At 47.2% G+C, this 14,725-nt stretch overlaps 1 protein-coding gene across 1 annotated transcript in view; it reads right to left on the bottom strand.

Moving 5' to 3' along the window:
• Positions 1 to 14,725, bottom strand: part of FRAS1 (Fraser extracellular matrix complex subunit 1) — a 200,981-nt gene that overhangs the window by 91,121 nt on the left and 95,135 nt on the right. Inside the window, exons 23-24 of the mRNA XM_048509698.1 lie at positions 7,199 to 7,349; positions 4,404 to 4,582 (exon numbers count right to left, since the gene is read on the bottom strand). Coding sequence (XP_048365655.1) covers positions 4,404 to 4,582; positions 7,199 to 7,349 — 330 coding nt within the window. The remainder of the gene's footprint in view (positions 1 to 4,403; positions 4,583 to 7,198; positions 7,350 to 14,725) is intronic.

Raw genomic sequence — 14,725 nt, forward strand, 5'->3', positions numbered from 1 at the left:
TTCTTCTTCTTAACATCAAGGGCATGGTGTTACTGTTCACCTATGGACTGAGGATTCGGGAATAACCCAGGTAATGTAGTGTCCTGGAACATATGGAAGTGGGACACCCTCTTAGGCTAAAATTCTAAGCTAGGATATAGGACCACTTTATCGGGATGAATCCAGATGGATGGAAAGTCCACCTGTGGAGCAGATTACTCTCCGACTCTCCTGGCCAACGTGATAGAGACCGGAAAGACAACATTATAAGTTAAAATGACAATTCAGACATCGCCAGCAGCCCAAAGGTTTATGGTCAGCTTTATGGTGGTGGGGAGGACTAGGGAAGGAAGGAAGTCTAAGTTAGCTCCATCGTATCAGAAAACGATAAGCCACTTGTCAGGGTCTTGAAGAATGGATCGCCAATGCAGAGAAAATGCAAACAAATGATTTTTGTTAGCATTCTGGGAACTGTGTTTCCGCTGACCTTAAATAAAATGGGTCCAGTGAATCAATTTTTGTGTTCATTTTTTGCTTATTGAAGTTTTTATGTCACCATTTTCTCAGCGACTCAGCTGGTAGACTCCTCAGCTACTGTTCAAAAAACTGCATGCGCATTGGCTTTTGGTCATCCTGTGTGGAGGCTGCAATGCTCTATGCTCACCCTAGGAGTAGAGGTGGGATCCAGCAGGTTCTCACAGGTTCCCGAGAGTAGGTTACTAATTATTTGTGTGTGCCGAGAGGGGGTTACTAATTGGGGATTTTGCCACGTGATTTTTGCCTTAGTTACGCCCCTCCTCTCAGCAGTAGCGCGCAGAACTTGAAGCAGTCTAGCAGGAGGTGCACCGGCGTGCGTGGCAGCCTGCGCCTGCGTGCATTCATTTCCCGCCCAAGGACCGGCGCAGCGGCTGCGTCCTTGCCACAGCCCCGCCCAGGAATGACCCGCCCCCGGAATGCCCAGCCACGCCCCTGTCGTGCCCCGCCCCACTGGTGCTACGCCACAGTTTGAATCCCACCACCATGGGAATCTGTTATTAAAATGTTTGGATCCCACCACTGCCTAGGAGTTCCAGTTCTGTAGCACACTGCATGGTTCCCTCTTGGAGAAGAAAGTGGGAAGCCACAAATGGGGCAAGGGCATCTGTGATGGAGCTGCTGGAATATGATTGGGTTTTCTGTTTCTTCCTGGCAATAGCTCAGCACAGTACTTCTTAAAACTTTCTACCTGCTTGTCTCTAAAACTTTCTCCCTATCTTACGGGGGTGATTTCACACATGCTAAATAATGCATTTTCAATCCACTTTAGCTACCACTGGCTGTGGATGTTGCAATTTCACACAATAAAATCCAGTTGCAAAGTGCCCTGAAAGTGGACTCGGAAGTGCAATATTCAGTGCCGGGCTAGCTAGCCATTAAGTTGCAGAGAGTGGTTTAGAGAGGTGGAACTGGCAAACGGGTCAAAGGTTAAGCAATCTCTCCAGCTGCACCTTCTACAGACCGCTTTCAAGTTTGCACGCCAGGCCTCAGAACCCAGATGTGAGTTGTTTAGAACATGGAAACGGAGTTGGAAGGGACCTTAATGGTTGTCTAATCTGACCTCATGCACAATGAAAGAAATTCACTTCTAGAAGAGTTTGAGAAGACTTTGGATTTATACCCCCCTCCCTTTTCTCTCCTGTAGGGAGATTCAAAGGGGCTTACCATTTCCTTTCCCTCCCTCCTCCCACAACAAACACCCTGTGAGGTGGGTGGGGCTGAGAGAGTTGCAAAGAACTGTGACTAGCCCAAGGTCACCCAGATGACATGTGTTGGAATGCACAAGCTAGTCTAGTTCACCAGATAAGCCTCCACAGCTCAAGTGGCAGAGCGGAGAATCAAGCCCAGTTCTCCAGATTAGAGTGCACCTGCTCTTAAACACTATACCACGCTGGCACTTTTTATTAACACTTAAAATCTTCACTATGTAAGCTTGTTTTGAGGCACTTAGTTGTTGTTTTTTAATCGGGATCAACTGATGCAAGATGCAATATTAAAATCTGGAACTCGGGACAACGATCCTCCTTCCATTTTGTCCGACCACACCGTAAAGTAGATTAGGCTATGAGACAGATAAGCTACAAGACACAGCACAGACCGGACTCCTAACTCCTAGTTTGACATTTTAATAACTTCCTCACAAAATTGCCTCCATCAGCCACTTTAGAGCCGAATTAGAATCATTGTATCATGATCTCCAAGCCAAGATTCAAATCATAACACATAAATCATGTGGTCTTGATTACCTACCCAGCGCTACAAAAGCACACTGGTGAGCCTTTACTCAAAATTACCTGCATGACGTGATGGCTCGTTTACTGCCGTGCGGCAGCAGCTTTTTTAAAGGTAGCAGAATGCTCATCTCTGTTTGCAAGAGGCTGGATGAAAGACAACCTCTCGTTTTTGTGCAGTCAGAAAAGATTAGTCACCAGAATGCAACTGCAAATGAGCCCTCTCCCAGTGCCAGCAAGCTCCTAGAACAGGTGTCAAACTCGTGGCCCTCCAGATGTTCATGAACTACAATTCCCATCAACCCTTGCCAGTATAGCCAATGCTCATGTTGGGAGAGACTGATGGGTACTGTAGTTCATGAACATCTGGAGGGCCGCGAGTTTGACACCCCTGTCCTAGAGTTTCCCAGTGCCTGCGAGTCTCCCAGTCTCCCAGTGTCCGCAAGCACCATGCCAGATCCCGTCTGGTTTCCAAAGGTGGCTTGCCTTGGAATATGCAAAACATAAACTAGCTCCCATCCCAGAGGTGTTGGGGGGCCGGAATGGCGCCGGGCAACACCCAGCTCAGGCACACACACCCGCCTGTAGCTGCCATGCCCCCCACGCCCTACTTCCCTTAACCAGAGGGAGCCTGCCATGGGCCGCCCTTCATCCCAGCCCTGCCAGGCTGCTGCTTCAGCCAGCGGAGCCTCTGCCAGCTGAAGGAGAAGCCCGGCGGAGTGAAGGGGCGCCCGGCGGCCATGCTGGCAGGGGCTGATGGGATTGGCCATGCTGGTAGGGGCTGATGGGATTTGTAGTCCATGAATATCTGGAGAGCTGCAGGTTGCAGGCCTCTGGGCCAGACCAATTTGGGTACCACAGTGATGGGTCATTATCAGATGATCCTTTGGGAACACATGTCATAGCTAATCAACTCCTTACCAGAGGATAAAAACAGTCTGGGTACAGTTTTATTTGCAGAAGGTTCTAGATTGGCTAAGTAGTAGTTAGATCTGTATGGCATGTGACTGACAGTGCCAGTCAAGCTGTGGTTTGAGGAGATATGCTTAGCTCCTCATTACCCCCTTATACAAGGGCCAGATAATAGTAGTAATAGTAGTAGAAGACGAAGATGAAGAAAAAGAAGAGGAGGAGGAGGAGTTTGCATTTATATCCCACCTTTCTCTCCTGTAAGGAGACTCAAGGTGGCTTACAAGCTCCTTTCCCTTCCTCTCCCCACAACAGGCACCTTGTGAGGTAGGTGGGGCTGAGAGAGTCCCAAAGAATTTAGCCCAAGGTCACCTAGCAGGAATGTAGGAGTGCGGAAACACATCTGGTTTACCAGATAAGCTTCCGCCACTCAAGTGGAGGAGTGGGGAATCAAACCCGGTTCTCCAGATTAGAATCCACCTGCTCTTAACCACTACACCACGCTAGCTCTCCGAGTTAGAGCTTTTTAATGAGGATACAGATGCCATCGTAAACGGATAAGGAAAAGTAATCTCACTGCGAAGTCCTTGGGTACTACCTCCCACAAAACTGCACCTTTCAAAGAAAGGTGTTTTCCACATTATTCTACTCAATACCCATATGGTAAATGTTACGATTACTGACAATCCCGTTTTGGATCTTCATTCGTTCCCCATCAACACGGGAAATATCCCTACCAGAAGGTACCATACTCCTCAAAAATGCATACAAGTTAAGAGCAGCACAGCAATTAAATTAAAAATTAGCTTGTTCAACAGCCGGCACTTCAACACTTCCTCATTATCACTTATGTTAATTACCTCAGAAATTACCTTAATTGCTTCTCCAGTGCTATAGTAATAGCTCCTAGAGTGTAAACCAAATGTACAAAATATTGCGGACAGCCAATATTGCAGACAAAATATTGCAGACTGGTGCGTGTGAGAGTACAAAAGAAAGAGAAGGCCCATCCAAGGATATTCTATTACAGATTTCTGCCTCCTGGGAAGGAGATTTGACTTTACATTATATCATTCAGGTCTGTAGGGAGATTGTAAACAACTACCCTTAAGACGAACAATGTATGGGGCTTTCACAATATACGACAAGCAGCTTCAATGTAGGACATTTATCTTGTATACGGCAATCCTAGGCTCTGCAACTAAGGCTGCAGAATGGCACTCGTTACAGTTCATAGTCATTACGTACCTGGAAGCCGAAGGAGTCACTCTCTGTCTCAGATCCAGAGTGCCGGTACCATATGGCCCCTTCGTTGATATCCTGCTGGGTGAACGAAGTGGTGGGCGTGGCTGCTCTTCCGTTGGGCAGAGGCTGCCATTTCAGGCCAGGTTCATCGGCAGGCATGGGGACCAAAAACACCACTTCCCCTGAGAAGAAAGAGAAGAACAGTGAGGGCTTCTCCACGGAGATTCTCCACACACAGGAAACCAATTATCGAAAGAAGGCCTTCACGGGGAGGCCGCTTAAGAAGGTCAGAGTATTACTCCCGGAAGAGGCCAAAGATCCATCTTTTCTAGCATCTTCCAGAGGCGTGCAATTATTTTCAATAATTTTCAGGTTTGGCTTTAAAAACCTGAACTTTTTTCAGAAAGACGGAAAAAATTCGGCTTTCCCGAATTTTGGGGGTTTTTAAAAAGCCAAACCGTAAAAGCCCTGCACAGTTAAATGCTCTGCTGAATAGCCATGTGTGTGTGTGTGGGGGGGGGGGGGCGCATTTGGATTCATTGGAGTCAGTAACTAGAGTTGCCAACCTCCAGGTGGTGGCTGGAGATCTACTGCTGTTGCAACGGATCTACAGACGACAGAGGTCAGTTCATCTGGAGAAAATGACCACTTTGGCATTACATCCCACTGAAGTCCCATCCCTCCCCAAACCCCACCCCTCCTCAAGCTCCCCCCTCTCCCACAAATCTCCACTTTATTCCCAACCAGGAGCTTACAGCCCTAGTCATGAACCCTCCTTGGCTGGACACAGGAGCAGAATCTTATGGTCATGACCAGGAAGAGGAAGAGACAATTCTGAGGGAAGAAAGGGAGGCTCAGAGCAGTGGCGTAGCACCAACAGGGCTGGGGGGGGCACGAAACCCTGTGTGTGTGCCTGTGCAGGGGCATGGTGAGGGCACGGCAGGGGCACGGGGTGCATGCGTTCCCCGGGCGCAGTTCCCCCTCGCTCCACCCCTAGTTCAGGGTACAACAGACATTACTAAGCACCTTCCAACTTCAGAGCCTGTTCCACACTCAGAGGCCCTGGATCATGAGTCATTCAAAGGTCCTGGAGGACTAGCTAGAGGCAATGCTGCCGGTATACCAAAATCCAGGGTAGCCAGTCATCTCCTGGGTATGGTGGAGGTGGGGCGTGTGGATCCCACACCCCCAACAAGGAGCTGGCAAACCTACCCCAATCTCTTATCAGAAGAACAATTTCCTGACTGGAAGAAGGGAGAAAATGAGGCTACGGTGCAATTATCCACAAACTTGTTTTTCCACTTGTCCAGGGAAAAGGCAGGGATCCAGTCAAGAGCGTTTCAGGCTGTGGAGCAGAGTGGAAAAATCGCTTCGCCTTGCCACTGAGAGCCGTTCCCTTTGCATTCACAAACCTCAGCAGCCTTTATTTATTAAAAAAGACCCGAACCTGTTGCAAAGCGGCCCCCTTAAAACACCGTTACAGATGTTGCAGCAGCTGAAAACCTATCAACCTGACAGGAATATTGGGATCCGATATTAACTTCACCGCCAGCAGATGTCTTCTGGGCCAGTGATGGGATTCAGACGTTCATGCCTATAATCTGTTTTGACACCGGAGTTACGGATTCCATTACATCGACAGTTTGGATTTCGCTCCAGCACCATCACGCGTTGGCGCTCCTGACAGATCAGCTCCCATTAGGGATTCGGTGATGTCTCTTTAATATCTAGCTGCTAAATTATTTAAAACGCATAGATCTCAATTAAATAAACCTGCCCGGCAAGCCGATCTGGCGCGTGCTCGATACCTCATTCTCTGCAGTCCTCCGTAATCTTTTGAGGGATGACGCTATCTTAAATTGTAGTTGCGAAATAATGATTTGATTCTAGCCGGGGCATTAGCTGCTCATGTAAGACACCCCAGTGTATGACTCACAGGCCATCTGGTTGCCTCTAGCAGGACCCTGGAGCACTGTTGACTCGAGTCCAGTTTATTAGTTCGTTTAGCTAAAGTCATAATAGCCCATGTGCAGAGACCAACATTAGTCCGTTGTTCTGTCCCTGCAAAGCAGAGAGAAAGAACACAGGCCTCTGTTGACTCGGACGTTAAAAATGGAAACAGTAAATAGTGCTCTACAAGATCCCAGGCTGTTCAGAAACTGACTTCAAGGTTGCAGAAGCTCAACAAAAGAGTTTCCAAGGAGAATTCCAATATGAAGCAGTTCAAATGCAGATTTAATACTATTAGGCTTGCCTTGAAATAGATGACCCAGATTGACTTGAATCAGGGGCGTACCGCACAGGGGGACATATGGGGTCAAATGCCCTCCTCCTTCCCCCTGGGTCCATACACTGACTTCAAGACCGGCACAAAAAAAGTTGTTTAGTCATGGTGGGGGATGGCGGCCACCCAAAAAGGGGCGGGGGAATGCGGAAAACTCAGATTTTGCACCGGGCTACATTTTGCCTAGATATGCTTCTGCCTGACCTCGTCAGATCTTAGAAGCCAAGCATGGTCATATAATCTCAAGAGTTGGAAGAGGCCATTCAGGCCAAGTAGTCCAATCCTCTGCTCAATGCAGGATCAACCCAGAGAATCCCAGACAAGTGCTCATCCAGTCGCTGCTCAAAGACTGCCAGAGAGGAGATCACCCTGGTTTGTACTTGTATGGAAGAACACCAAGGAAGCCCAGGGTTGCTACACAGAGGCAAGTAATGGCAAACCAATACAGAATAGAGAGCTACAATTACATCCCTCGATCTTGAGAATAGTAACATTTCCCATAATCCCCACTTACCATATAGTGGTGGTTCTCTGATGGTATAGACGATTGCAGAATCGCCGACCCCGGGCATCTCAGCATGTAGAACTCTGCTGGTGATCTGTAGCATCCCTCCCTCGGGGACCCACACTGTGGAGCTGGCAACTACCTGGGGACTCCCATTGCTCTGCAAAGAGGACAGAAAGCACCTACATTCATTGAAAGATCCGCCACGGATGCAAACCTCAACAGCAAGGCTAGGCTCATCCAGTGCTTGATGTTCAGGTGAAGTCTTGAGCCTCTTCATCTTCCCTTCCATCTTCTGCAATGTCTATGGTGGGTCGACACACATCACACATAGCTCAGTTCAGTGGTGGGATTCAAATAATGTTGCCGAAGTGGTGAGAACCGGCCGAATCCCACCACTGGGTCAGTTCCATTTTTCCCTATGATATGGGAGCTGAAAATCACATCCTGCCATTTATGTGTGCATCTCACCCCTGGGCCAGCATGGCATAGTGGTTAAGAACAAGTGACTCGAATCAGGAGAATTAGGTATGACTCCCCACACTTCCACATGAGTGGCGGTCTCTAATCTGGTGAACCAGGTTTGTTTCCCCACACGAAGCTTGCCAGGTGACCTTGGGCTAGTCACATTTCTCACAGAACTCTTCTCTGTCCCACCTACCTCACTAGGAGTCTGTTGTAGGGAGAGGAAGGGAAAGAAGCTTGTAAGCCCCTTTAGGTCTCCTTAAAGGTAGAAAAAAGTGGGATATGTCATGGTATTGCTCTGGGAAGCCCCTAAAACTGTATGGTGTTTTTTTTCTACAGAGCTTTGGGCAATTCCTAGAAAGGTACAAAACTCGTCAAGCAAGCAAGTCTTTATTGGCATAAACAACAGTACAACAATAGTAAAAAAAACTGATTAAAAAACCATATACAGTACAGGAAATAAATGTTAAGAGGAGGAAAATCTACTGGCATTTAGTAATTTCCAGGAGAAAGTCTGCCACTATCATACAGAGAGAAGGATCAGGATTGTCCAGGAAACTCATACTCTCTGCCCTCAAATGTCCCCGCGCCCCTCTCCTTCCCAGCCTCTCAACTAAGTAGTTTTTTTTAAAAAAAGAAAAGGTTAAGAGGTTAAGAGCTCGTGTATCTAATCTGGAGGAACCGGGTTTGATTCCCCGCTCTGCCGCCTGAGCTGTGGAGGTTTATCTGGGGAATTCAGATTAGCCTGTACACTCCCACATATGCCAGCTGGGTGACCTTGGGCTAGTCACAGCTTTCCAGAGCTCTCTCAGCCCCACCTACCTCACAGGGTGTTTGTTGTGAGGGGGGAAGGGCAAGGAGATTGTAAGCCCCTCTCCTGCAGGAGAGAAAGGGGGGATATAAATCCAAACTCTTCTTCTTCTTCTATCTACTTGGTTATAAATTGGGGGGGGTACTTATTTTATAGAGAAGGGGCACAGTATCTCCTCTCGTACACAAGGCCACTAATTAATCATCAGCAGAAAGGGGCAAGTTTTAATCTATAGTGAAGCTTCTGTAGAGCAGAGGTACCATTAAAGTGCCATTAAAGTGTGCATCCCCATTAATTATTATCATCTCAATTTTATATTGCACTTTTAATTATTGGAGAACCCTAACAGTCTCAATGAGGACTTCTGAACAAGGTCACTGGAATCGTGGTTCTAACACACTTATTTAAAAAAAACCTGCTGGTAAAAAGCATGAATTTTTCAAGGCAATGCAGCTGAAATAGACCTTTCTGCAAAAGCGAACAAGAGCCCCAGAATTATTACAGCAGATGAAAAACAAGTTATGACGTGCTCTGAAATCTGACGGGAATTTGGATCCAAAATTCCTTAAGATTCAAGAGAACATTTCTAAGCAGATGAATTTGTTTTTAAAAATAATTTGTTTGTTTTTTTAAGTTGCAGTTTCATGACGTTGCGCCTACTAACATTCTGGAGAAAATGGCTGCTTTGGAGAAGAAGAAGAGTTTGGATTTAGAGAGCAGGTGCACTCTAATCTGGAGAACCATGTTTGATTCCCTGCTCTGCCACTTGAGCTGTGGAGGCTTATCTGGTGGACCAGATTAGCTTGTGCACTCCAACACATGCCAGTTGGGTGACCTTGGGCTAGTCACAGTTCTTTGGCGCTCTCTCAGCCCCACCCACCTCAAGGAGATTGTAAGCCCCTGTGAGTCTCCTTACAGGAGAGAAAAGGGGGGGTTATAAAACCAAACTCCTCTTCATCTAGTTCTGGATTGGGCAGGCTGACCAGACGTCCCGCTTTTGGCGGGACAGTCCCGCCTTCAAACAATTTGTTCCGCTTTTTGGGAGGCTGCCGCACTGCCTTCTGGGGCGCAAGGCAGTGTGGCAGCCTCCCCCGCGCGCGGCCGCAGGAGCACGACCTTCTGGGGCAAGCCGCAGAAGGCAGTGCGCTCCTGCAACTGTGCGTGCATGCGCGCGCACGCGCAGCCGCCTACCCCCGTCCTGGTTCAGAAAGATGACCATCTGGTCACCTTAGGATTGGGAAATAGCTATTGATTTGGAGGAGACGTTTGGGAAGGGACAGAATGCCACAGAATCCACCCCCAAAGCATCCATCTTCTCCTGGGGAACTGATCTAAGATCAGCTGTAATTCTAGGACAGTGGTGGCGAACCTTTGGCACTCCAGATGTTATGGACTACAATTCCCATCAACCCCTGCCAGAATGGCCAATTGGCCATGGTGGCAGGGGCTGATGGGAATTGTAGTCCATAACATCTGGAGTGCCAAAGGTTCGCCACCACTGTTCTAGGAGATCTCCAGGGCCCCTCTGGAGATCGGCAACCTCTGCACTGCTTCTCCATGGCACTGGAAGACCCTGCCCTCCTCACATATGTACTAGATGAGCACCCACACATTTACATCTAAACATAAAGTGCCGCTATGCAGTGATGGGATCCAAAAATTTTAGTAACAGGTTCCCGTGGTGGTGGGATTCAAGCAGTGGCGTAGCGCCAATGGGGCTGGGCGGGGCAAGATGGGGGCGTGGCCGGGCATTCCGGGGGTGGGGCATTAATAATTTCTCTGTTACTGTAAAAAACTCTTACTGTAAAAAAAGTTCCTAATTTCCAGCTGGTATCTTTCTGTCCATAATTTAAACTCATTATAGCAAGTCCTGTCGTCTACTGCCAACAGAAACAACGACTTCTACTCTAATTGACTGCCTGTCAAATACTTAATACCTTCAAATACTTAATTTTGTTTCTAGAAATCAAAAGAAGGAGACTTTCCTTAAACGAGGAACTTTTCCATATTTCTAACACATGTTTTTAAAACAGCCCAACAGGGAGAATTATCCCGTTTTCTACCTTCGCTAACCAGCCACATAGGAAACAACAGGACATTATGATTTTTGGACCTAATGGAATTTCTAACAGAAAAGAAGACCCAATTAGTAACCCCCTCTCGGCACACACAAATAATTAGTAACCCACTCTCGGGAACTGGTGAGAACCTGCTGGATCCCACCTCTGCCGCTATGCTCCTTCTCTTCGCTCTTCCTCTCCAGCAACTGCCCTATTCAAGTGATAAATCTTTGAAGGCGGCTGCAGCTATTTTGTAGGTGCGACCAGAATTGCTGTAAAGGAAAATGTTATGGTCTGTTTATTAGCACACTCTGCTTTAAAAAGCCAGCACAAGACAAGCACAGAGCAAACACAGCAAGCGGAGAAGAGTCTTTGGCCAGGCGTGACGCTCAAGTGTGAAGAGGGTTGGGTATCGGGGCGCTGAGGGCAATCCTCCAGGCGAAAACCGAGGTTTGTTTTTAACGTGACGGCAAACCTGTGCCTGAGTTGGACCATTTCAGACATCAGGTGAAGTTCCACAGGACAGAAAGTTCCTCCATGCAAACCAATTCACACCAAAAAATTTTAGAAGAGTTTGGGGGAAATACTGGATAAAACCTACCTCTCTTACATTTTTCTGTGTTCAGGGAAGCATTCAGTTGTGAGCAGTGGCGGATCTGCCAGAGGGACATGGTCGTCCCCGGGTGCCACCCATTAGGTCACGTGAGGGGGGTGCAAAATCACCCCCCACATGAACTACCCTCCCTCTGGCAGATACACTCCCCTGAAATAACAGCCAGGCCAGCCCCCCCCCCCGCTGCTACTCCTCTGGGCCAGCTGAGGTAAGTGGAGCGGCAGGAGGACGCCTGGGCAGGTGTTGTCCCGGGAGCCATTTCCCCTCCATTGTGAGAGACCCTGCTACAATCTGAAGCATTTCGGCTCAGAGACAAGCTGACCATGTCAGTGAGGGGCTACCTACATGTCATGTTTTCCCCAGGAACATTCCCAGAAGTGGCAGAAGTGTATTCTGAGGTTCTGCACTACCCAGATATACATAACTGAGTCAGCTGCTATTCAGATCATGACCACAGACAGCAGAGATATGGCGCTTGGATTATCTTGCATATCCTGAGCTGAAGTGGCCCTGTGGGGCACTATATGCCCTGTTGTGAAAACGTAACGGCTCATCTCATCAGCATACACGCAGTCCCCAAAGTGTTCCCCCTGTGGCCATATCAGGTCAGACAAAAGTAGGGGGCAATCTAAGTCCCCTCTTTCTACAAACCACAGTCTCAATCTGAATTGGAGTCGGCCCCCAGGAACTTCAAAACATGTCTCTCCACCCAACACAGATACATCCCATCCGAGGCAAAGTGGGGGGAAACTGAGCTCGGGGCATGTGCGCCCTGTGCCCCTGCTGTGGCGTCACCCACCTCTGCCTGGAATGCCCTGCCCCACCCTTTCGACAGCCCGGCCACACCTCCACCGCTTCTCCACCCCGGGCGTCATGCCCCCCTGCCCTGTGGGCGCTACGCCTCTGCATCCCATGAAAAAACATTCCCCTCTTTATTTTTCTCCCTTTTCAAAGCATATCTTATTTTTTTCCCTGTGAAATGCTGAAAAATATACTGTTATCAATAAAGGACAGAACTGTTCCTTCCTCCCCCTCTACTTCCATCACTAGCAATATTGTTACAACATTCATTTCTGACTTTCTTTGACTTTAATCCAACAAATTAATAAAAGGAATTGAATGGAAAGAGACAGTTACAAAGTCCTGGTTTTCTTGGCACAGAGTTTGGGTTTTATTTGTACACAGTTCAGATATTTTCAGCTCTGATTATACGAATGCTACTCAACTTTAACTCAACAACCAAAATAGCTCAGATCTGGTACTAACAGGATATTCAGAATAAGAATAATAAGTTTGGGTTTATACCCTGCCTCCCTCCCGTGTAAGGAATCTCAAAGCAGGTTACAAACTCCTTCCCTTCCTCTCCCCAAAAGACACCTTGTGAAGTAGGTGGGGCTGAGAGAGTTCAGAGAGAACTGTGACTAGCTTAAGGTCACCCAGCAGGCTTCATGCGTAGGAGTGGGGAAATGGATCTAGTTCATCAGGTAAGAGTCCACGGCTCATTTGGAGGAGGGGGAATAAAACCTGGTCCTCCAAATATGAGTCCACTGCTCTTAACCACTACACCACACTCTCAAAAACAAACACATTTTGAAAGAAAACAATCTCTTATCACCGCAAACAGACCAAGGACAAAGCACAGAACACGTGACTCCACAAACATTCCTTAGAAAGCCAAGGAAAAATCACCTTCTTCAACGAAAGACACTTTGCACCTTTCTGTTTATTTTGGATTTGTATACCCGGCTTCTCCCCAATGGGCACCCAAAGCAACTTATTACATCGTTTCCTCCTCTCTCAGTTTATTCCCACAACAACCCTGTGATGCGGATTAGGCTGAGCAATAGTGGCTGGCCCAAGACCAGTTTCCACGACAGAGAGGCAATTCGAACCTGGGTCTTCCAGATTTAGTCCAACGCTCTAAATCATAGGTGTCAAACTCGCGGCCCTCCAGATGTTATGCACTACAGTTCCCACCATCCCCTGCCAGCATCATGCTGGCAGGGGATGATGGGAGCTGTAGTGCATAACATCTGGAGGGCCACGAGTTCGACACCTGTGCTCTAAATACTATACCACATTGGCTCGGATGAATTTTGTCCCTCTATCCTTTTTTCATTGGGGGAAAAATATTCTTTCATTCCTCTTAAAATAAAAGTATTCTGTGCATGCTCACAGGTGATAAACAAGCCTTATCTCTCTGTTATGCAGGCAGCCCAGGTTCCACGGGTGCTTCTGTTTGCACAAGACCAATGTCCTTCAGTGTACTGAATAGCACCTGACTGTCCATTCAATATATGAAGCTCAGGGACACGACGACAGCTCCTGCCAGTTGTACATAAAGATGGGGGGGGGGGGTCCCTTTAAAACTGGGTTCCTTAGAAACTCATGAAACCAATGCAAATAGCCTTTGCAGCTGCCGGAGTACTTTTGAGAAAGATTTATCTCAGCTCCACTGACACTTTTATTATCGCCCGGCTGCTTGTTTATATGTTTTTTTTTATTAAATCATTATTATTCTTTAAGCCAACAGTGTCAGCCTTCAATAAAAGTCCTTTCAAATCAGGATTTGTCACACCAAAAGTTTTCGGCTCTTCGTTCCAATAAAGCTCACGTGCTCAGGTGGAGAGCATGGATTCACGAAAAAAAGCCCTCCAGTGAGAGCTAGGCCAGGATCCGTAACAGTTTTTGGATAAGCACCAAGATGAAGGAGAAAGGAACCAGCTTTTAATGTACGTCTAGACACTACTTCTCCAGAAATAAACCTGGCACCTGGTTTATCTCCCCAGGCTGCTGGGGAAAGGTGATAATTAGGCGAAGGTACAGCCTGGGTATCTGCCAGCCCTACTTCACAAAAAATCCTCCTGGGCTTTCCCATCTCTCTCACACCACCGGCTTTCCTTGCTAACAGTTCTGCAGTGGCACTCAGAAAATAATGAGGCAAGGGAGTGTGAAATTGGCTAATAAAGCAAACTATATTCAGCAATTCACCTTTCCCATGGTTTCTTACAAAAATCTGCACGATCGACGGAAGGAGAAGGTTTTCAGCGACTTAATGGAATCAACGTTGAGACAAATTGTTGCCTTTCAGGGGAGCCCAAATGACATTCAGATGCTCTGGTAAATAACTGGAAGATGCTGAGATACATCAACATATTTGCCATGTTAATATTATAATGTAATAATTAATATTTAATAATAATAATTATTATTATTTAATTTTGTTGACTATCACAGCTCCTAGTTCTTTAGCTAGCTGTTGGCCTTTCATTGCAATTTGAGCCTAGGACGTTGTAATGTATCGGCCGAGTATTCATGCGGATCCCAGCAGGGCTGCCTTTTGAATATGGCTGAGGATGGTTTTGTCGATTTGAAGATTTTCAAGTGCTGCCTTAGTGTTTTCAGAATGGGGCCCAGGGTACCGATTACCACTGGGACGACCTCGGTTGGTTTGTGCCATGGTTGCTAAATCTCAGTTTTCAAATCATGGTAATTAGTGATTATTAGTATTATTATAATAGTATTATTTCAGCTGATATGTCACCCTTCCCCTCGTGGGCTCAGGGTAGTTTCCATCATGAAAAAAC

This window comes from Sphaerodactylus townsendi, linkage group LG10 (assembly GCF_021028975.2).
Source record: "Sphaerodactylus townsendi isolate TG3544 linkage group LG10, MPM_Stown_v2.3, whole genome shotgun sequence".
Lineage (NCBI taxonomy): Eukaryota > Metazoa > Chordata > Lepidosauria > Squamata > Sphaerodactylidae > Sphaerodactylus > Sphaerodactylus townsendi.